The 24465-nt window shown below is 45.1% G+C and overlaps 1 protein-coding gene across 1 annotated transcript in view; it reads left to right on the top strand.

Annotated features, from left to right (window-relative positions):
- LOC144754856 (polyunsaturated fatty acid 5-lipoxygenase-like) overlaps positions 1-24465 on the top strand; it is an 880896-nt gene that overhangs the window by 147564 nt on the left and 708867 nt on the right. The window contains exon 4 of the mRNA XM_078643117.1: positions 10101-10223. Coding sequence (XP_078499243.1) covers positions 10101-10223 — 123 coding nt within the window. The remainder of the gene's footprint in view (positions 1-10100; positions 10224-24465) is intronic.

Raw genomic sequence — 24465 nt, 5'->3', positions numbered from 1 at the left:
ATAGGGTGCAATTTGTGGAGAGGGGAGCATACTCCTCAGATCAAGTCAGGCTGCCATGTGGTGTGAAGCTGGGCTCATCGTTGAGCTCTACTTTTTTATCTGTATGTCACCACACTGGCTAAGCTTATTAAGTCCTTCGACTTCTCAGTTGCCTCTTAAGCAGATGATCCCCAGCTAATTGTCTCTGTATCCAGCAACCTGGAAGAAACAGCAGAACCTTTAAGCTCTTGCATGGCCCCGATTAATAAATGGATGAAGATTAATTGTCCAAAACTAAACTCTGGAAAAACAGAGGTTCTTCTGAGCAATGACACTTTCTTTTGGTCATCTAGCTCGTGGCCAATCGAACCTGGCTCCCATTTGTCACCAGTGAGAAATTGGAGTAATTTAGGGATTATTTTTGATGACAGACTAACCTTCAAAGATCTGCTACATACACGCACAGTGGCAGGGTATCTCTTCCTGCATCAACTACTAGTGTTTGTTCTAAGTAAATCACAATGAAGTCATACATACATACATATTTGCTTTGTCTAGTGTGATTCAATGCCCAAGTATCTGAAATCAGAAGTCACCCATGGCATATCCAATTTCGGTAGTGCCGTAGTCACATACTCTCGCAGCAGAGAAAAGTTTAAATTTAGCATGGTTTATACTCAGTCCTAATATCTCCCAGTATTCAGTCTTAGCATACAACAATAGCAATTCGAGTGCTGGAGGTATAGAGTTTCTGATTTTAATTACCAAGGGGCGTATCATTGTCCTTAGTGTGCAGGCCAGCAGCTCCATTGCCAAAGCAAACAATAATTGCGACAATGGGCAGACCTGTCGTGTCCCACGACCCATGTCCAATTGTTCTGAGATTATGCTTGCGGTTCGGACCCTAGCCATCGGTTTAATGTATAACAGCTGCATGCATTTAATGTAAGCCTGAACTAGGCCCATAACCCAGATACGCTCCCATAGGTATTCCCCAAGAGATAGAATCAAAGGCCTGTTTTTTATTGAGACGTTCTAGGGCACAATCCTGTTCTGACATTATTACAGTGTGGAGTACTTGCATGAGCTGACTTATCTTGTGCAATGTGCTCTTATGCAGCATGAAGCCACATTGATCTTTGTGCACTAGGGCAGCCATCATTTCAAGGAAATGGCTGGCCAAGACTTTGCTTAATATTTTAACATCTACATTTAGCATGGACAGCAGTCAATAAGAAGAGACGTTCTATGGATCTCTGATGGGTTTAGGTTATAATTTGATCCGCACCTCTCTCATAGAGGACAGTAGTATCACGTTTGTATAGGCTTCATTGTGGTTCCATGTTAAAATATCGATTAAAAAAATATAAATGAAAAAAATATTGATGTAAACATATCGATTACAAAAATATCGAACCCCTATACTTAAACAGGTCAGTACAGTACTAGGAACTCAAAAATATTGATGTAAAAAATATAGATGTAAAAAATATTGACTTTAAAAAATAACATAACTTAAAATAAATTAATTAAATAATATTAACAAAATAAATTAAATGTAATATATATTTGAACTAATTATAACAAATAAACTTAATTTAATAAATATAAACACAAAAAATGTGTACGTATACATATATTTACTTAAATACATTTTAACTATTTTCTTTATTTAATTTATAAACTTTTTTAATTATATAAAAACAAAATAAACACATATATAAATAATTTAAAATACAATATTTTATATTTAATTAACACATTAAACTATTTAAAATAATACATACCTTTAATAACAAAATAAAAACATTAGTAGTTAAAATATTGGATAATGAAGGGGTAATATATGACTATTCCCACTGCAGAGAGTGCAACAGTAGGGAAAGTGCTGGATAGAGTAGGGGTAAAAATTGCTATTCCCACTCCAATGAGTGCAACAGTAGGGAAAGTGTTGGATAGCGTAGGGGTAAAAATGATTATACCCAATCCAGTGAGTGCAACAGTAGGGAAAGCGTTGGATAGCAAAGGGGTAAAAATTACCATTCCCACTCCAGTGAGTGCAACAGTAGGGAAAGCGCTGGATCCCAAAACAATAAAAAACAAAACCATCAACATTTTTATTAAATTTAATTTCCAATTTAAACATAATTATTATGTAAATGTAAATATATTATTATTAACAAAGATAATAACAAAATAATTACACATTATTTAACACTATTAAATCCACAACATACAGCTACAATTAATTACACAATTACATTTAATAATGACTAATTAATTAATGAAAATGAATGTATTATTATTTATGAATTAATCGATAAAAAATTAATTACTTACCACCTTTCACATCATTTACACATATAAACACCAAAACACACACCTAAAATTAATTACACAATTACAGTTAATAATTATTAATTAATTAATAGTAATTAATGTAAAAGTATTAACTAATTAATCAATAAAATGTTTTTACTTACCACCCTTCACACAATTTACACATATAAAAACCACAACACACCTAAAATTAATTAAACAATAACCTGATCATTTATTAATTGACTAATTGAAATTAATTATCAACTAATTATTAAACTATTATTAATTAATCAATTAACACATTAATTATTCAATACATTTTATAAAATTTAATTACTTCCCACCCTATTCCCCTATAAACCCACAACCCGCTACGGAACTAAAAACGCAGAATTAAGCTTAAAATAAATTAATAACTAGTAACACTCTAAAACATATAATAAAATGACAAACAATTTTCATTGAAAACACTAAAATACATAAAATTATTAATAAATCGATATTTTTGTAAACTATATTTTTGTAAACAATATTTATTACAAAGATATTTATGTAATCGATATTACTTACCTGTCAGTCGATATTCTTGTCTACTATATTTTTGTTGTTGATATTTCTTCCCCACGATATATTTGTGGTGATATTTCTGTCCCACGATATTTTTGAGTCAATATTTCTACTCTGCACCCTTCGTGGTATACTGCCTGCAGTTTATCCCCTAGAAGGCCCCTATTCTGTTGAAACATCTTCACTGACATGTCATCCCCTGCTTCTGTTTTCACTTTTGTCATATTCTTGGTCACCGTCATAATTAACCCTTTACTCAACGGAGCCTTAAGTGCTTCCCTCTGCTCAGGGGACAGACTGCCTAGTGAGAGGTCTGCAATATATTTGGCTCTTCTCTGTGTATCATCCTTTGTGTTTGCGAGTAGAGTACTTCCATGTGTTTTAACAGTATGCTATTAATCCTCCCTGGGTTTGTATTAGTCATGTCAGCCTGTCTTGGAGTTGCAGTATGGCGCGAATCAGCCACACCAGTAGGCGGCTGGATTTGCCCTCTTCTCTGTATAGACATTGTTAGTATGTCTTAATGGTAAATCTGTCCCCTCTGTCCCACGCATCAATTAGTGTGGTCGATTGGCTGCCCACTGTAGGGTGTTTGTAGGTGTGTGAGCAGCAAGGCTTCTAGGAGATCAATCATTTTTCTTGTACGCTGAGTGTTTGTTCCAGTTCATTTTTTACCCTGCCGCTGCAGGTCATACTCTTCCCACAGATGACCACGTTCATTGCTTCTTATTCAATTGCAATACTGCTAGCTGTGTTTGTGTTTCAGTGAGCCAGTGGAAGACCACTGAATCAGACAGGGCATTGGCATTTAACCACTGTAGGGGGGCCCTAGTTACACCACACCCTGCCACATAGCTATGAGTTCAGTGGAGAATGGTTTGACCGGTACCTTCTCATGTATATCACTCCTTCATACTCATGACTACAATAGACTTGTACTAGCAGGTAGTCTAGCTTGCTGGGTGTACCAGCGGTCGGTGCAAAGCAGGAGCATGCTCTGTTCATTGGGTGGAGTGTTCTCCATAGATCCATAAATCCCATCTCTGCCTTGGCTTCATGTATATTGTTAGTCACATTGGGCTCGAACCTTTGTCATGGGAGGTGTCTATCAATTCCTACATTGAGCACACAGTTAGGTCACCAGGACAAATAATTTCAGCCTGTATGTATGGAGTTTGGTTCCTTACTATCCCAGGGAAAATTCTCAGTTGTCAACGTTCACATAACTACCCTCCCAGTCCACTACTGTATCTTTCAAGGAAAATTGGACATTGACAGCCACCCATATTAAGACCCCTGTGGCATATCTAAAGTAGGACTTTGCATATATGTGTCCCCTCCATTTTTTTTATTTTTTATTTTGGATTGTCTTGCTCACAAATGTGGATCTCCTGCTGTAGCGCAACACTAACTCAATATTGCTTCAGGTAAGAGCTATTCGGTGACTTTTAAAAAATAATTTAGCCCACGTACATTCCAAGTAATTTTTTTTAGATGCTGTTCATGTTGTACAAGGGGTTTGTCTTCCAGTGGAGCTAGTCCCCCCGATTGTGACGTGTTGGGGTGCATTTATTAATGGATGGTTTCCCATTTTATCCAACTCTAAGTGCAGTACAACTGTTCACCCACCCAACTCAACATTCCCACCCCTATGGTAACCTGTCAAGGTTCCAATGGACCCCAAATGATTGAGGAAAACGATTCTCTCCGCTGCACTAGCAGTGAGCATAGGGGTCCATTAGAATGGCGGGCGGACTTTGTCCGCCCGCCACCCTAACGGAGATCGGGACCGCCCGCCATAAAGGCGGGGGTCCCGTTAGGGGTATTAGGAAGTGCCCACCACAGTGGCGGGCACATCCTATATGTTTTACATTGTGGAGGGCGGTGCTCTCTGCACCGCCCGCCACAATGTAAAACATAAGTTGACGCATTCACACATGCAAAGCGGCAGGCACCGCGCGGTGCCTGCCGCTTTGCATATGTAAATGTGGGGGGGTACCATAGGTACCCCCCATGTGCCCCCCCGACAGTGGCGGCAACCTGGGAGCCCTGCAGGGGGCCCCCGCAGCAATCTCCGCCTGCCTTTCCGTGGCGGCATTGCCGCCGCGGAAAGGCCCACACATTTTGCCATCGTAATATGGCTGGCAGTGTCCATTAGACACCGCCACCATATTAATCTATTACCGCCGCGGGCGGTAAAGCGGCGGACGGTCTTTCCGTCCGCCGCTGTCCTCTCCGCCATCCTAATCTGGCGGAGGGGAAAACGAGAGTGGTTGTCGGGCGGATTGCCTCCGCAAGAGTGGCGCTGGCCACCGCCACCCTGGCGGTGGCAATCCGCCCGATATCCTAATGGACCCCATAGTGTTAGCTTTCTGGGGTGTGTATTTCTCAGTGCTCCTGGCACAAGGTGTTATATTGTTTCTCGCTTTCTGTCTCAGTCTCTTAAACTTCTCAATCCTCATGTGCATGTTTCACCTGGGGCCCTCCAGACTGCACTTCCGAAGCAAATTTTTTTTTTTGCTCTGCGCTGTACTCAAGTTCAGAGCATCTGCCAGGAGGATGCCATTCTCTCTTTCCCCAGCGGGCCCCGGACTTGGTCTGGGCTACCGAGTATGGTCCTTAATGTTCATTATTGGCAGTCTCCTCCCCAGGTGCCTGTTCTGTTGAGTCCTGTTCAGGGAGCCTTTCATTGCTGTTGGAGTCTTCTGGTGCTTTCTGTAGTGTTCCATCTGGTTGAACCTCGATTTGGCATGCTGACCTCCAGCAATTCCATGTACCTTGGTGTCCCCGACCCCTTGCACTGTGGCCGTCCCTCAGTTCTGGGTTTTGCGGCACCCGGTGGCACCGATCTTCCTGCACCACTGCTTGCTCCCAACACTGTGTCCTGCCATTCCCATGAAAAGTTTAATGTGGTGAAAAGTGCACATTGCTTCCATGCTGTATGCGTAATTTTGCAGGGAATATCAGGCTTTATTGGAAGTTTAAGTTTTTCAGTTTATGTTTAATGACCAGGAATGTATTTCTCTTACCTGTACTACTTTGGTGTAGTTGAGAAAAACCAAGATGTTGGTGTTTTAGTATTTCAGGGGCCAAGACTTGCGGACATGTTGCAATATGGCAACCCATTATCTCTGATTGAATAATCTTGCAATCAGTGCACGAGGAGGGGCACCAGGAGGCGGCACTCTCGCCAGTGAGCAATGCGCACTTTCTATGGAGAAAAATTAGAAGAGTTTCAGGGGTGCAACATGTCCGTGAGCCATTCCTCTAAAAATTATTCTGCTGAGGGGCCCTCGATTCTTTCTAGGAATCCAAATAATCGAAGGTTGTTGTTCCTCGATCGCCCCTCCATGTCTTCTAGTATATCTGTCATTGTAGCACCTTAGGCAGTAAAATTTGTGGCAGCGGGTTTTAGAGTTGTGACTTCCCATATTCGATGCAGCCTTCAGCTTCTGTTACTCGGTCTGCCACTTTCTGAATATTCCCTATCAGTAGATTGACTTCTATCTTGACCATGTCGATTTTTCCCTCGAGAACTTCACATGTACCTTGTATTGCTACCGGAAAGCCCAATGGCAATGGTTTCTTGTCCTGTCCCTGCGGTCCTTACTTTCCGTTTTTTCCTGCCAGATTGACCCTGCCTTTGGGGTGGCATATCAGAGTATCTTTTTGGCCCTGTCTTTGCCTACTGCAGTTCGCCCATGAATTCTTCTGATGTGTGTGATAATTTGCAACTCAATTAAGACTCTCTGTTGCTCTTGTGGATAACTCTGCAATGCTCAGGTGTCCCAGGCTCTGCGTTCCTTCCAAGTCAGTGCGACTGTAGGGGGTGGACCTAACTGCTGTGGGCCCTCTGCTCCCTGTGCTGTGGCGCATAGCATTTTGAGATCTGTGCTGCCATCCGCCGCTCAGTCCACGTGAATGTTCTACCTCCATGGCTGACTATCCCCTACCAGAGTATCTCTGCTCATTGTTGTGAGAAGTTGGCCTGGCATATGATGTCCACTATTCTAGTGGGCACCTTGCACCGGTCCAAATGACCCCTATTTATGGTAGGTTTAAGACAACCTTTAGAGAAAGCTATCCTAGAGGTGCCTGTGGAGAGCAGCCTTCAGGCTAAGTCTTGAAGGAATGTAAAGCAGCTTGTTTTACCAGTCTATAATCTCTTGATCAAATGAAAGAGCACCACACCAGGCATATATATAAAATATAGGTATCTATTCTAAAACACACCCCTCTAGTCTGTTTATGAGGCTAGAAGTAAAAGTACAATACAAGAACTTAAATAGCACACAGTAAATAGCACAGAACACGTTCTGCCCTAGGCGCCTCACAAACCATATACTAAAATAGTGGTATAAGAACCACGTGAGAGCTAGAAGTTAGGCCTAGGGCCTGTAGAACCGCTGGGTCAAGCAGGAACCACCCAAAGTAGGGACGCAGGAGACCCACGGGGGACGCGTGCAGTGTCTAAAAACAGCTGCGAATCACCATTGACTTTTATGGCGAAAGTTAAAGTTACAAAGTTAAAGATTAGGGACACTTAGGAGTGGACTACGGTGGATCCCCTTCAGTACTGGACACTTCAAGAGTCAAGACCCATGGGAGCACCAAAGTACTTGTGTTACCTCACCCTGGGAAGCCGGGTGTATAGGTGTCTTTTCGTGTCGTGTTTCGTCATCGTTTTCAATGGAGAGCTGCAAAGAAATGCTGCAGGCGACCAGAGGAAAAGTGTCCAGATGGATCCAAGGGTGGATCGGAGATCTGAAGAACCTGAAAGCAGTGGAGACAGAGTCAGGGTCACTAGCCAGTGACCAGGATGGCGACAAGAAGATACCAGCTGAGGTCAGGTGCTTTAGGGTGAAGTAGGTGAAGCTTGACTCTTCAGCCATGAGGACCAGGAGGCATCGACAACAACCATGAGCTGTATTTGAGCTGTCCCACGTCGAATGTCGGGTGCTGCAGCATCAGTATCCGGATTGGACCCCACAAGCCTTGGCAACAGCAACCCACGCAGAATGCAAAGATTGGCTTGGGTGCAGACCAGCAAGGTCTGAGGGTCTCACCCTTTGGAGGGGAGTCAGGGCACTTCTGGAGCAACTAGGAAAACCCAAGAAACAAAGGATTGTCCTTCGTGGGGACACACTAGCCAACGGACTAGAGATCGCGAAGGAGCCTCAAGCTGCGGTGAAGAAAGCGGGCCCATGGAACACTCGTGAAGTGTAGGCCTCTCAACTTCAATGCGAAAGGTGCTCGGGGCAAGGGCAACAAATAGCCCAATGCAGAACTTTGGGAAACTTCGGGAAGTAGATGCACTTGCAAACTTGTTCAGGAGTTCTGGTCCCACGTCTCTCGTGATAGCTACAGATCTCAGCTGGGGTCTTGTGTCAGCCTCGGAGATGTCTGGAAGTTCATGTCCTGTGTCGCAGATTCTTCGGGATCCGGCAGGAGCCTTGAAAATGCAGACCGGAATTTGGTTCTTTGGTGCCTGTTTGAACAGGGGAGTCACTCCTTGACCCCAAGGGAGATTTCTTCTGTCTTCCAGTCGATATGAAATGTCGAAGGTCCAAGATTTCATCTTCAGAGTTTCGTCCAGGGTAACCTAAAGTCCTAGGGAATGGGGTCCTATACTTATACTAAGTTTAGGGGTTGGACTAACTCTAGGGTCCCACCTATGGGAGGACCTGGGGAGGGGGTGGTTACACCCCTTCCCTTGTGTCCAGTTTCGCGCCAGATCTGGGGCTGAGTGCCCCAGCAACCGGTTTGAACTGGGAAATGCATGGAGCACCTTGTGTGCCCCAGGCAGTGTCTGAAAAGCATTCACTGAATGCAACCCACCCTGCCCCAATACACTAAAGCCTGTCTGGGGAGATGCTGGCACCTCCCTGGACAGCAAACCTATTGTTCAGGCCTCCCCTGACGGAGTTTTGTCCAGCAGCAGGATGTCAGACTCGTGTCTGTGGCAGCAGCATCCATTTTGTGATGCTGGGGCTCTTTTAAACTATTACCGGGAAAGTAAGTGTGTACATGTCTTCTCCTTCTAGAACGGTGGAATGCTACCCCCACTGCCAGAACTGGCATGGGGGTAGTATTCCAAAGTGTTTGACACAAAACACGACATGTTTTGATAAAGCCAAACCAAAGTTAGCATTAACTGCGAGGATTATAATGCACTTAAGAGTATATGGTAAGGCCATATCACAGAACCGCTATAAGGAAGGGATTCCGAAACCTGCAGAGTGGCTCAGCTCATGCCAGGGCACCCTCTCACACAAAAGTCAAGGCCTGCCATAGGAGTGACTTATAGGTTAATATGTGCAGACCTGTGGTGTCATTTTGGAAGGCTTCCCAGGGGTGGCATAACACGTGCTTCAGCCCCTGGTAGGCCTCTGGGGTACCTATGCCCTTGGTACCTAAGATACCATATACTAGGGACTCACAAGGGTAACCCAGTAACCAATCTGGTGTGTACCTAATGTACATCCAATCAATTTAGAGAGAGCTCAGCTAGGCTGGCGTCCTGATTAGCAGATGCAGTTCTTGAAGAGTTCTCCACAGCTATGCACAAGAGCCAGCTGCATGTAGGTCCGTAAGTCCCCAGGCACACAGGCCTGCCTCCGGTGACCTCCAGCTGGCCCACCCATGCTATTCTCTTCAGGGACTTCTCCTTGTCCTGTGGCCCAGGCAGAATGCACTTTACTCCATGTCCAATCGTGAGACCAGCACTTATATTGCCCTGCACGATCCATGGCTCGCAGGTGGCCTCTCTTTAAACTCCAGGTCCAGTCAGCGCTGTCACAAGGAGGCCTCCAGGCAAGCGCCGCCGGTTTGTGTTTTCTTTCTTCGCCCGTTTTGCTCCCATTGGTGTCGGTACGCTGGTGTCATCAGACCGCAACCCAGGGGACCTATCCTCCGTAATATGCAGGAGATCATATAGCAGGCGTTTGTGTGATTCAAGCGGGTACGATTCTTGTAGGATTGTACCCCATGTCTCTAAGCCCTAGGGAAGTTTGGCTAGTGTGCCATGTTGCGTGGTCATGCCTCATATCAAACTTAATGTTGTCTCATTTTTTAAATTATATATTATTGTTATGTTTTGACAAATGTTATATAGGAACCTATTTTTAATCAGCAATTAACTTTATCTGTGGATAATGTACATTCATCTTGAAATTTTGAACATAAGAACAAACAAACATTAAGGCTTAACAAAGCGTGATTTTATGTTTTAGGTGGAAGGAATGGCGGCAGGGTTTTCCATTGAGCCTTGATTTTCGGCAGTACAAAGACCTGCCCAAGGACTTGCAATTTGACACTGAAAAGGGAAATGACTTTACATCAAACTATAGGCAAGCGTAAGTATGTTATTATCTGAGTGTACATGAAATATATTGGGAATTGCTATGCATTTTAAGAACCACCTGCAACGCAATTGTTAAAAACTGCAGCAAATCCACAATGACAAATACATAAAAGCAATGTGAGTTGATGTGTTGATGGGTAATTAGAAACAAGCAAATATATGTATTAGTTATGAATTGGATGGCCGTAACTAGCAACGGCAATGTTAACAATTCTTGGTTTTAATTAACAATATTTTGTATTAATTGTTACAACTGTAGATAACCTTATGAAACAAAAATCTTGTTTTATAATTGTAATAATGTATACATCATTTTGACATTGGCAACAAGCACAGTAATCTAGGAATAAATGGTGTCCTGATTTTAGGCACTCTGGACAGACTAGCATTTTGTTTTCTTCCTTGGTTCCTTGCTGTTCGATTTTGTGCAACGTTTCTTGTGAAACAGCTCCATCTATACACAGCTCACATTAGTCCTTTAGATTGGCACCAGAAAATAACAAAAAGCTGCTGTAAGCTGCTCACTATACGACTGCCCCTGGGGCACCACCAATATCAAAGCTGCCCATATAAAATCATATATTAAGATATAGGAAAGGGTGCCAGCAAAATGTCACTTCATATAGCAGAGTACTGGCCCTGTCGTTAGAGACTGGTGATGTGTTATGCTTTGCTACGCTGTGCTCTGCTAGGGTGTGTTATGTTTTGTGGTGTTCTGCTGTGGTATGTTAAGTCATAAATTGCTATGGTGTGTTGTGATACGTTGCATCTTGCAGTAGTACACAGTGTTCTATTTTGATGTGTTGTGTTTATATTGTATTGTGCAATAGAGGCATGTTATGTTATGGTGTTTTGTTATGTTGTGCAGTGCTGTGCTATTCATTATTATATTACAGCATGATATGTTGAGTAGTAGTGTATTTTGCTCTCTTATGTTACAGTGTGTTATTTTGTGTCACACAGTGTTACATTATGCGTGTTTGTGCCATATTGTGTTGTAATTTGTTAATTTATAGTGTGTTATGCTGTGTTATGCTACAGTGTTGCATTATGATTAACTGTGCTGTGCTATATTATGTTATGATATATCATGTTATGTCGTGCTGTGATATGATGTGTTTTCCTATGGTTGGTTATGATATGTTTTGCCTTGAGATGCTATGCTGTATTAAGTAATGTTATGATGTGTTATGCTCTATTATGCTGTGTTATATTGGGGTCGATTTTGTTTTGTCATGCTCTGCTGGATATGTTCTGTTAGGGTGTGTTATAGTGTGTTATACTGCTCCATGCTGTACTATGGTGTTTTATGTTCTACTGTGTTGTTTTGTGCTTTGCTTTGGAAGTCATGTTGCTGTGCTATCCTGTGAGTGTTTTGCTGTGTATTGTTATGGTGCTGTGTTATGATGAGCCATACAGTGCTTTGTCGTGTTATGCTATATTATGGTTTATTCAGTAATGTTTATTTTTAATTTTTATTATTAATCCACAGAATCACAAAATTACATCATACTTACAACATTCATATGTTTGTGAAACACCCCCCCGAATATAAATACCAATCTTTCGTTTCCTTAAGCCTTTTGCTAAATATAACCTAAATTCTAAATTAAATATATTATACATCCTGGCTCGCCACATTTCAAAGACGGGGGCCTCAGACTGCAACCAAGAAGCAGCAACACAAAGATGAGCTACAGCCATGGCCATAAACATTAAATAACGATGCTTAAACATAGGTTTTCCAGACTCTAAATCCTGACCAATTCCAAATAACATCATAGCTGCAGTATTATTTTTTGATAAGCAAATTTTATTGATTTAAAAAAATAAAGGAAGAACAAATCAGCCAGTGCATGGAAATCACAGATATAAATACAGTCACTTCATCGTTATACCCCCCAATCTAGATTCCTTCAAAAACCCTAGTAAAAATTGGAAACCAGTCAATCAGGGCCTTCAACCGCCCCCAACCACTTCCCCCTCACTCTACGGAATTTCTTTGCATGCCCCTTCGCTGTGTACATGGCTTTCTCTTGGGTCGCACACCAGTCCACCCCTATTTGCCATTTCTCCAGGGCGGGAGGATTAGGGCTTACCCAGGCCCCCGCAATGTCCAGCTTGGCCACTATCATAGCTGTGTTGTAAAACAACTTGTCAGACCTGGACCCATCCAGCCATCGGTGATTCCCAACAAGGAGTGTCGCGGATCATGGGGAACCTCCCAGCCTAGCTGCTCCATTAATTCTCCCTCAATGGACCCCATGTACTGCCCCAAGCGGGGGAACGACCAAACCATTTGGAGGAAGTTGTCTGGGACATGCTGGTATCGCGCGCAGGATGCATCTGGACGTAACCCCGCTTGGTGCAGGCACAGGGGGGTGAGATACGCAGCGTGTAGGTAGTATAACTGAATCAACAAACAACAACAGGGGATGCTAAGGGTCTAGAAAGAGACTAAAAATTACTAAACACTCGAATGTAGTGTGAAGAAGTAGTAGTCACTCTAAGGAGAGAAAAGGACAGCAATGTGAAGAGATGAGAAATAGAATGAAGGGAATACCCATCAGCCCACCCATTGGCGGAGTCTCATCATCTGGGTTTTGGTTGAAAACTGGTATTTACTAGACACCTCACAAGGCCTGTGTCGAGGAATGCTAGTATTAGATCCACCAGTGAGAGAGACAGCCAGCAGGATATATTAGTAGGCTGAAGGAGAAAGTTGCAGTGCTCAAAGAATGTGTGTGATTGTGAACAAAATGTGATATTTAAAATTGCCTGTTATGATGCCAAAGTACGACTTTATTAGGGAGGGTCAGCATAACGGCAAAATTAAAAGCAGAGTGATGATAGTGTGTCCAAAAATTATATATAATACTATCAATTATAGATGATAAATGGTCAACATGTTTCAGCCTGGCAAGGCTTTCGTCAGGACCTATAATGGTACAATTCTGCAACAGTGAACAAAGAAAAATAATGTAGACCTACCGGTAAAGAATTAATCTATGGTAGTCTCATATCATTGTGAAAAGAACTCTCCCATAATTGATATGGAGATGGCCTCACCTCACCTGGCACTCGCTCAGGTCAAAGAGGCCCCGCTCTGTCCGTCGTTGCCTCGGTCTGGCATCTGAGCCGGCTCAGGTGAGGTGAGGCCATCCCCATATCAATTATGGGAGAGTTCTTGTCACAATGATATGAGCCTACCATAGAGTAATTCTTTACCGGTAGGTCTACATTATTTTTCTTTGTTCACTGTTGCAGTAGTGTACCATTATAGGTCCTGACGAAAGCCTTGCCAGGCTGAAACATGTTGACCATTTATCATCTATAATTTATAGTAGTATATATAATTTTTGGACACACTATCATCACTCTGCTTTTAATGTTGCCGTTATGCTGACCCTCCCTAATAAAGTCGTACTTTGGCATCATAACAGGCAATTTTAAATATCACATTTTGTTCACAATCACACACTTTCTTTGAGCACTGCAACTTTCTCCTTCAGCCTACTAATATATCCTGCTGGCTGTCTCTCTCACTGGTGGATCTAATACTAGCATTCCTCGACACAGGCCTTGTGAGGTGTCTTGTACATACCAGTTTTCAACCAAAACCCAGATGATGAGACTCCGCCAATGGGTGGGCTGATGGGTATTCACTGCATTCTATATCTCATCTCTTCACATTGCTGTCCTTTTCTCTCCTTAGAGTGACTACTACTGCTTCACACTACATTCGAGTGTTTAGTCATTTTTAGTCTCTTTCTAGACCCTTAGCATCCCCTGTGTGTTGTTATTTGTAAGTTTGGGGGACAGGATGCAAGCTGGTCTTTAAAAACTCTCTCCCCTTAGACCCTCCCTCATATTTTTGTTTTCTATATATAGTATAACTGAATCAACTTGAGTTTGGCAGAGACAGTAACTATTCTGGGGGTCATAAGGGCATCGCGTAGTCCACATCGTCAAGAGGGCCCATCCATTCCACCCATTGATCCCTCAACTTGTACAATGATGTGGGGATGGTATTGACTAGAGTATGGTAAGTTCGTGACACCCCCCCACCCAAGTCGCCCATTAGCGTCTGAGACTCCGAGGGGCTGCATTCAGGGAGCCTCATGTCGCCTTTAATCTGTGTGAGGAGGGCATGTCTCAACTGCAGATATTCGTAGTGTTGAGAGGAGTGTAAGGAGTAACGGGTTTGGAGCTCCTGGAAGGACAGCATCCAGCCTCTTTCCCACACGTCCCCTAGTTGGGAGATACCAATAAGGTCCCACGATTTAAAACCCTGCAGCCCTCTGACTTCCCGAAGCCAGGCCCCTTGCCAAAGGGGGGTGCACTGGGTCAGCTTCCCCAGCCACCCTGTGTGTTGGAGCGAGGCCCGCCATACCAAGAGCACTGAGCGAGTCCCCTCAGGAAGTCGGATCAGAATGGGTTCCCCATATAGCTTGGCTTGAACGCCCGTTATCCCCATTTCGCTCAGCTCAAGCCTGTAGGCCGGGTCCGAGCAGCCCCCATTGAACCAATCGTGTATCACTAGTAGGAGTACCACTAGGAAATACAGATATAGGTGTGTCATTCCCATGCCCCATCATAAGAGGGAATCCGAAAGACAGACAAAGCCACCCCGGAATTCACGAGCCACCGCTCAAAGACCCCCTTTAATATATGGATTTTTTTTCTATTAAGAGTATAAGAAAAGTAGCGCCTAGATTGCACGAAATAATCGCTTATCCAAATCTATTGGACGACTGAGAATACATAACGATATGTGCAGCATGCTCACTGTGGGATGTATGACGTTACAACGCATACTTTTACCACGCATACCTTTACAACGCGGTTTTTACCACGCATACCATTACAACGCATAGCGCTTAGAGGTGCTGGATAGTGGTAAGTATAATTTTCTATTCCAACTCCAGTCCCCGTGGACACTAGGGAAGGTGTTGGATAGAAAATTAAACGTATTCCCTATCCTAGAGCGCCCCCCAGCGCAATGCGTTGTAATGGTATGCATGGTAATGCCTGCGTTGTAATGGTAGTGCGTTGTAAAAATTTCGTTGTAAACGTTACATACCCTCACTGTGCAACATTGACTCGTGTGCCTGTTGGTAATTGAGCATTTGTGCGCCTGCCACGCTTCTCTAGCTACTTAAGCCCGGTGCCAGTTGAAAAGGAGTGTGCTGGCACAATGCCGCATTAAAAAGAAATACATTGGGACAGTCCATCGAGATCTCGCCTGTGTAGTTCTGTTTCCCAGCTGTTGAAGGAATCACAATTTCTACTGGTTGCAACTTGAACTAAATGGTATTTTTCCCCCCAAAATGTCTTTTAGCACTATAAACAATCGATGTTACATTTACCCTATTGGTGGATAATTATTTATCGACCTCGGAAGGATGAGGGGCTGCATTGATATTTCCTGGTTTTGAGCTCCTGACAAACGGCTCCCTAGGGTGTAGGCAGGCAGGGTTTAACTCAGTGCTGCAGTGTGAAGGCTGTTGGTTATATATTCCTTCTTGTTTTGATATTCCAGCGATTACGCCTTTGCCTTCAGCGTCATCAATTTATGGTTGGTACTCCCCACGCCACTGTTTACGCAGATTGGAGGACTTATTTGTTTGATAATTTTCGTTTTCCCATTTTCCCTCGCTTTTTGCAAACTAGAGATACCTCGTGCATCTTGACTGGTGAAGAGAATGGGTTAAGGCCTTGTTCATCAGCTTTGGGTTTCCCTTGAACCACCAGCATACATTGCTTTGTAAAACCAGGGACTGCAAATGTAATAACTAAATGTATTTTGCTTTTATACATCAATTTAATTCGGGCCGTTAGTACGTGCCCTGTCACGTTCTGTCCTTCCATTCTTTAGTTGTTCCTACTGCCTTGCCGAGAAGTCTAGGGGCAGTTGCCCATTTTTGGGAGAAACTCTGGATAGCAGCGTCGGATTGGTAATGCGGGCATTCGAGCAATGCCCTAGGGGCCCGTGTCCGAGTTCCTGCTGTGGGCTGCTTTTTTAGGTCTCGGAGACCTATTGCAGCCGAGTTCGCTCTCAAGGGAGGACAGAGCGGTGCACAAGCCTACCAGGGTCTGTGGACGCGCACACACACAGGCAGGCAGGCAGGCATGCCCAGACACACACAGACAGACACACGCACGCATGCATGCACACGCACACACGCACACACACACACTCTCTCTCTCTGCCCACTCCCTCTCTGCCGCCCCCCCTCTACCCCCACTCACCTGGCTCTTTCCCTCTGCAGCGGGTCAGTCAGGGCAGCAGGCAGACTCGGTGTCTTCTCCGGCGATCTTCAGCTGATGTGCACGCCCACGCTGCGTCTCGTGCGCGCCCACCACGCTGTTTCGCGCCCGTTGATGCTCAGCTTGTGATTACTACTCCTTCTAACCCGGATTTTAAATTACCATTTCTTGGTTCTCTAACTCCACTCTGTTAATTCATAACAAACTGATATTCAGCACATTTCACAGTCTCGCTTTTGCTTCTCATAAATACAATAAGATTATTTTAAGCAAATGTCTACCCTTCATTTGGTCCTGTGCCTATTATGCTTCGGACTATAGAGTTTTAGAAAGTGTGGTGGAAGATTCCATGATATTGGTGGCGCGCACAGTGCGGAACCTGGGTGTCATAGACATAGAAAAAGACTGCCCATGTGCCAACCTGTGTGCTGAGTGCAGAGTGTGAGTGCAGAGTACTGAGTGCAGAGTGCAGAGTGTGAGTGCAGAGTGTGAGTGCAGAGTAGTGAGTGCAGAGTAGTGAGTGCAGAGTGTGAGTGCAGAGTGTGAGTGCAGAGTAGTGAGTGCAGAGTAGTGAGTGCAGAGTAGTGAGTGCAGAGTAGTGAGTGCAGAGTGTGAGTGCAGAGTGTGAGTGCAGAGTGTGAGTGCAGATTAGTGAGTGCAGAGTGCAGAGTAGTGAGTGCAGAGTGCAGAGTAGTGAGTGCAGAGTGTGAGTGCAGAGTGTGAGTGCAGAGTGTGAGTGCAGAGTAGTGAATGCAGAGTAATGAGTGCAGAGTAGTGAGTGCAGAGTGCAGAGTAGTGAGTGCAGAGTGCAGAGTAGTGAGTAGTGAGTGCAGAGTAGTGAGTAGTGAGTGCAGAGTAGTGAGTGCAGAGTGCAGTAGTGAGTAGTGAGTGCAGAGTAGTGAGTGCAGAGTGCAGAGTAGTGAGTGCAGAGTAGTGAGTGCAGAGTAGTGAGTAGTGAGTGCAGAGTAGTGAGTAGTGAGTGGAGAGTGCAGGGTAGTGAGTGCAGAGTAGTGAGTGCAGAGTGCAGAGTGGTGAGTGCAGAGTGCAGAGTAGTGAGTGCAGAGTAGTGAGTGCAGAGTGCAGAGTAGTGAGTGCAGAGTGTGAGTGCAGAGTGTGGGTGCAGAGTAGTGAATGCAGAGTAATGAGTGCAGAGTAGTGAGTGCAGAGTGCAGAGTAGTGAGTGCAGAGTGCAGAGTAGTGAGTAGTGAGTGGAGAGTGCAGAGTAGTGAGTAGTGAGTGCAGAGTAGTGAGTAGTGAGTGCAGAGTAGTGAGTAGTGAGTGCAGAGTAGTGAGTGCAGAGTGCAGAGTAGTGAGTGCAGAGTAGTGAGTGCAGAGTAGTGAGTAGTGAGTGCAGAGTAGTGAGTGCAGAGTGCAGAGTGGTGAGTGCAGAGTGCAGAGTAGTGAGTGTAGAGTGCAGAGTAGTGAGTGCAGAGTAGTGAGTGCAGAGTGCAGAGTAGTGAGTGCAGAGTAGTGAGTGCAGAGTAGTGAGTGCAGAGTGCAGGGTAGTGAGTGCAGAGTAGTGAGTGCAGAGTGCAGAGTAGTGAGTGCAGAGTGCAGTATAGTGAGTGCAGAGTGCAGAGTAGTGAGTGCAGAGTAGTGAGTGGTGAGTGCAGAGTAGTGAGTGCAGAGTGCAGAGTAGTGAGTGCAGAGTAGTGAGTGCAGAGTAGTGAGTGCAGAGTAGTGAGTGCAGAGTAGTGAGTGCAGAGTAGTGAGTAGGGAGTAGTGGGTGCAGAGTAGTGAGTGCAGAGTGCAGAGTAGTGAGTGCAGAGTAGTGAGTGCAGAGTAGTGAGTGCAGAGTAGTGAGTAGTGAGTGGAGAGTGCAGAGTAGTGAGTGCAGAGTAGTGAGTGCAGAGTAGTGAGTGCAGAGTAGTGAGTAGTGAGTGCAGAGTAGTGAGTGCTGAGTAGTGAGTGGAGAGTGCAGAGTAGTGAGTGCAGAGTAGTGAGTGCAGAGTGGTGAGTGCAGAGTGCAGAGTAGTGAGTGCAGAGTGCAGAGTAGTGAGTGCAGAGTAGTGAGTGCAGAGTAGTGAGTAGTGAGTGCAGAGTAGTGAGTAGTGAGTGCAGAGTAGTGAGTGCAGAGTAGTGAGTAGTGAGTGCAGAGTAGTGAGTGCAGAGTAGTGAGTAGTGAGTGCAGAGTAGTGAGTAGTGAGTGCAGAGTAGTGAGTAGTGAGTGCAGAGTAGTGAGTGCAGAGTAGTGAGTAGTGAGTGCAGAGTAGTGAGTAGTGAGTGCAGAGTAGTGAGTGCAGAGTAGTGAGTAGTGAGTGCAGAGTAGTGAGTGCAGAGTAGTGAGTAGTGAGTGCAGAGTAGTGAGTGCAGAGTAGTGAGTAGTGAGTGCAGAGTAGTGAGTAGTGAGTGCAGAGTAGTGAGTGCAGAGTAGTGAGTGCAGAGTAGTGAGTAGTGAGTGCATAGTAGTGAGTAGTGAGTGCAGAGTCATGAGTGCAGAGTAGTGAGTGCAGAGTAGTGAGTGCAGAGTAGTGAGTGCAGAGTAGTGAGTGCAGAGTAGTGAGTGCAGAGTAGTGAGTAGTGAGTAGTGAGTGTAGAGTAGTGAGTAGTGAGTGCAGAGTAGTGAGTAGTGAGTGCAGAGTAGTGAGTAGTGAGTAGTGAGTGCAGAGTAGTGAGTAGTGAGTGCAGAGTAGTGAGTAGTGAGTAGTGAGTGCAGAGTAGTGAGTAGTGAGTAGTGAGTGCAGAGTAGTGAGTAGTGAGTGCAGAGTAGTGAGTGCAGAGTAGTAAGTGCAGAGTAGTGAGTAGTGAGTGCAGAGTAGTGTGTAGTGAGTGTAGAGTAGTGAGTAGTGAGTGCAGAGTAGTGAGTAGTGAGCGCAGAGTAGTGAGTGCAGAGTAGTGAGTAGTGAGTGCAGAGTAGTGAGTAGTGAGTGCAGAGTAGTGAGTAGTGAGTGCAGAGTAGTGAGTAGTGAGTGCAGAGTAGTGAGTAGTGAGTGCAGAGTAGTGAGTAGTGAGTAGTGAGTGCAGAGTAGTGAGTGCAGAGTAGTGAGTGCAGAGTAGTGAGTGCAGAGTAGTGAGTAGTGAGTGCAGAGTAGTGAGTAATGAGTGCAGAGTAGTGAGTGCAGAGTGGTGAGTAGTGAGTGCCGAGTAGTGAGTAGTGAGTGCAGAGTAGTGAGTAGTGAGTGCAGAGTAGTGAGTGCAGAGTAGTGAGTAGTGAGTGCAGAGTAGTGAGAAGTGAGTGCAAAGTAGTGAGTAGTGAGTGCAGAGTAGTGAGTGCAGAGTAGTGAGTAGTGAGTAGTGAGTGCAGAGTAGTGAGTGCAGAGTAGTGAGTGCAGAGTAGTGAGTAGTGAGTGCAGAGTAGTGAGTAGTGACTAGTGAGTAGTGAGTGCAGAGTAGTGAGTAGTGAGTGCAGAGTAGTGAGTGCAGAGTAGTGAGTGCAGAGTAGTGAGTAGTGAGTGCAGAGTAGTGAGTAGTGAGTGCAGAGTAGTGAGTAGTGAGCGCAGAGTAGTGAGTGCAGAGTAGTGAGTAGTGAGTGCAGAGTAGTGAGTAGTGAGTGCAGAGTAGTGAGTAGTGAGTGCAGAGTAGTGAGTAGTGAGTGCAGAGTAGTGAGTGCAGAGTAGTGAGTGCAGAGTAGTGAGTGCAGAGTAGTGAGTAGTGAGTGCAGAGTAGTGAGTAGTGAGTGCAGAGTAGTGAGTGCAGAGTGGTGAGTAGTGAGTGCAGAGTAGTGAGTAGTGAGTGCAGAGTAGTGAGTAGTGAGTGCAGAGTAGTGAGTGCAGAGTAGTGAGTAGTGAGTGCAGAGTAGTGAGTAGTGAGTGCAGAGTAGTGAGTAGTGACTAGTGAGTAGTGAGTGCAGAGTAGTGAGTAGTGAGTGCAGAGTAGTGAGTGCAGAGTAGTGAGTGCAGAGTAGTGAGTGCAGAGTAGTGAGTGCAGAGTAGTGAGTAGTGAGTGCAGAGTAGTGAGTAGTGACTAGTGAGTAGTGAGTGCAGAGTAGTGAGTGCAGAGTAGTGAGTGCAGAGTAGTGAGTGCAGAGTAGTGAGTGCAGAGTAGTGAGTAGTGAGTGCAGAGTAGTGAGTGCAGAGTAGTGAGTGCAGAGTAGTGAGTGCAGAGTAATGAGTGCAGAGTAGTGAGTGCAGAGTAGTGAGTGCAGAGTAGTGAGTGCAGAGTAGTGAGTGCAGGTGCAGAGTGAGTGTGCAGAGCAGTGAGTGCAGGTGCAGAGCAGTGAGTGCAGGTGCAGAGTGAGTGTGCAGAGCAGTGAGTGCAGGTGCAGAGCAGTGAGTGCAGGTGCAGAGCGGTGTGTGCTGTTGAGTGCAGAGGGCTGTGTATTGGCAATGTAAATGACAATGCCATTTATTTATGAATTAAAGAAAAAAAAAGAAATTTCATGAGCAATGCCAATAGCTCTACCTTTAATGATGCCGAGACTATTGCATTGTAAATGCTTGTTTAGCAGTCTGGGGCCCGATTTGGGCGCTGTCTCTATTGTTCAAACAGCCAGCTGCCCAGTGGGAGTCTGAGTGGGCTTTCTATAGGCAGATGGGCGCTCATTACTTCCTGTTTAGCAACAGGCAGAGGTATCACTCCCTTTGTCTCGCTGGCCGGCCCATTAACGTGTGCACATACTGAGCGGGGGCAGGGGGCCTGAGTAGAAGTGGTCTCACTTGTTTCCCGGTGTGTTTCAGCAGCGTAAACGAATGCCTGCAGTAACCCCCCCCCACACGCGTTTTTTATAAGATTACGCCGAAGCAGTCATTTGAGGAAAAGCATTATGCAAATGTGGGGCGATTTTTTTTTTTGCGAGCCCGGGCCGATTTTCAATCCCAATCCAACCCTGCTGGATAGGGATAGCAGTGCATTAACATTATTAGGTTTAAGAGTAATAACAACAGCCGAATAATTGTGATAGCCTTTTTAACTGGATGTCATTTTTTTTTTTTTTGAAGTTCAACAAAAGCTTTATTTGGTGAGTTTTGCACACGTACACAGCCATTGGCCTACAACCCGGGGGCCGGCCGCATTTATAAAGTATACATAGTTAACACTCCACAGCCATTCAGCCGACAACCCAGGGGTCCGGTGGCGCATCCTTCAACTGTAACATGTGATTGTGACGTGTGAAACACCCTTTCCCATTAATGTCATTTATGAACAACTTCATTTTTCCCACATGTTGCATGTAGTCGAATACACTAAACTTAACAGAACAGTAACTCTAGGACATACCAGGACAATACAGCACTCCGACACCACCCTCATCTCACTCAAGTTTAAACTCTCAGTGGCGAGGTCCATACTTTTCAGTCGTGCTAAGAGCAGTCTGTATCAGTGGTGTATCATTGACCTTTAGCTCTCCCCATTCTGGTGCGTCACATCCTCGCCCACTTCAAGTGTGAAGAGGTAGTCTGAAAGATAACACCAATAATTTTTGGGTCGTGCCCTGGTGGGCAGTTCTTCTTCATACGTGAGCAGAGTATCTTTACAATATGTCATGTCTCTGATCCAAGTCTGGACGATTGGGATAGTAGCTCCCTCCCAACACTTGGAGATCTGCCTTCTAGCTAGCAACAGCGCTACAGCACAGAACTTGCGCTTCCCTGCTCTCACATTAGTCAATAGGCCTAGTAAGCATACTTTCGCTATACACCCAATTTCGCTCCCCACCATTTTACTAAGCAGATTAGTGACCGCCTTCCAGTACGCCTGTATTTTAGGGCAATACCATGCTAGATGTACAAAATCCGCCTCCCCATATCCACAACGTTTACACCTTGCATCCTCACGGAGACCTAGTTTATGTAACCTCAGCGGTGTATAGTAGGTTTGATGTAGATATTTCAAGTGTGTGATGCGGAGGTTACCATTAGGAGTAAGCAGCTTTAGGAGTGTGCACGTCTCTGACCATTCCCTTTCCGTCAGTAGTTCTGGTAGGGAAGCATTCCACCCCCGCCAGGCTTTCTCGGAAGAGTGTGGGATTTCGCCCTGAGCTGTTCTGTACAATCGTGATACCAGATGGGAGGTAGTAGAGGACTCGATTATCAGTTGCAGTGTCTTTAGTGTGGGTGGTTCTTCTGGGTAGGACGTGTACAATTCCCGAACGGCCCTTTGCAATCTATAGTATGTGAAGCGAAAAAGAAGTGTGGGGTTGCTGATATAAGTCAAATCCTCCATTTTGATGAAGGTGCCATCATGATAGAGATCTCCAACTTTGGAAATGCCCACCGCCTTCAGTATATTCATTCCTACCTTCTCTGTTGTTACCGATAGTGCTGGATGATGTTGTAGTGGTAGTGCCGGAGCATATAGTGGCAGCTTGTGAGCCATTCGCCCTAGAGCTTTCCACGCGCGGTTAGTGGAGTCTATTGTATTTATGTCCCTGGCGTGTAATGGCGGTCTCTCATGTGTTACTATCGAGGTGAGTGGCACTGGTAGCGCATCTCCTTCCTCCACTGTGACGTGCGTCAGATAGGGAGTGGGGTGGTACCAGTGAGCTGCATATTTGGCTTGCGCGCATAAATAGTAGAGTTTGAAATCTGGTACGCTAAATCCACCCCTGTCATAGGGTAACGTTAATGTATGTAGTGCAATACGTGCTTGTTTACATGCCCATATCAGTTTCAGCACTAAGGAGGTTATATTTTTGAAGATAGCGTTGGGTGGTGTGATTGGTATATTGTTAAATAGATAGAGGAACTTTGGTAGTACATTCATTTTGACTATCGCTACCCTATCTGCTAAGGAGAGTGGGAGCTGTATCCATCTTGATACTTTTTCATCAAGTTCCGTGAGAACTCTTCCATAGTTCGTCCTCACCACTTCGTCAGGGTCACGACTGTACCAGATGCCCAGATACCGGGTAGGGCCAGATTGCCAGTCCAGTGGAAAGTCAGGGACAAAGGGGGTAGTGGAGTCAGTGAGGGGAATGATTAGTGACTTCTCCCAGTTGATTTGAAGCCCTGAATGACGGCCAAATTTTACGTATTCTCTCAATAGGGGACCGAGATGTTGCTCAGGATCGCGCACATATAAAAGCATGTCGTCAGCATATAACGAAATGTGTAACGGCCTGCTGGGAAAGTGCAGTGCTGACTGATTATGTGTTTGTCTAATTATGCAAGCAAGGGGTTCCAATACCAGGGCAAATATCAATGGAGATAGGGGGCATCCCTGTCTCGTTCCCCTTGCAATATTAAAGGGGCCTGAGACGTACCCATTTACTCGAACTCGTGCCTGTGGGTTCGTGTAGAGTAGCGTTACCCAGCTAATGAAGCGTATTGGGAATCCCATTCTCTGTAACACCGTGTGTATATAAGACCATTCAATTGAGTCGAAGGCTTTAGCCGCATCAAGCATTACAGCCACCGCCTTCGTGTGGGGTGACAGATAGTGGGATAACGCAAACAGCGTTCGTGTATTGTGGGACGTATCTCTGGCGGGGATAAACCCTGCTTGGTCCGGTAGGACTAGATTAGTCATCAGGGGTCGCAATCTTTCCGCCAGCAGTTTAGCCAAAATTTTTGAGTCCACATTTAATAGAGACAAAGGGCGATAGGAATCGCAACGGTCTGGTTGTTTGCCTGGTTTTAAAAGAGTCACTATTATTGCCTCGCGAAGAGACGGTGGCAAAGTTGCCTGGTCAAATGCCGCGCCATACATTTCGACCATGTGGGGGGCGATCAGATCTACAAATTTTTTATAAAACTCACAGGTGAACCCGTCAGGTCCTGGCGCCTTACCATTAGGTAGGGCCAGTATTATTTCGGTCACCTCTTCGACAGTAATGGGCTGTGCCAAATATTCCCGCTGATTGTCAGAAAGCCAGCCTATGGCTATGTTGTGTAAATAACTTAACGTTTCTTGTGATGGGGCAGGATGTTGCGAGGTATAGAGGGTCGAATACGCCTGTAAAAAACTCTGAAGAATATCTTCGGTGCACATGTGTGATGTACCACTATCATCCTGAATCTGTGTAACTATCTGGTCTCCCTTCCTCCCACAAATTTTCTGCGCCAGCACTCTACCAGGGCGGCCAC

Source organism: Lissotriton helveticus, chromosome 5_1 (assembly GCF_964261635.1).
Source record: "Lissotriton helveticus chromosome 5_1, aLisHel1.1, whole genome shotgun sequence".
In the NCBI taxonomy this organism is placed as follows: domain Eukaryota; kingdom Metazoa; phylum Chordata; class Amphibia; order Caudata; family Salamandridae; genus Lissotriton; species Lissotriton helveticus.
This window is presented reverse-complemented; position numbering and strand designations above follow the sequence as displayed.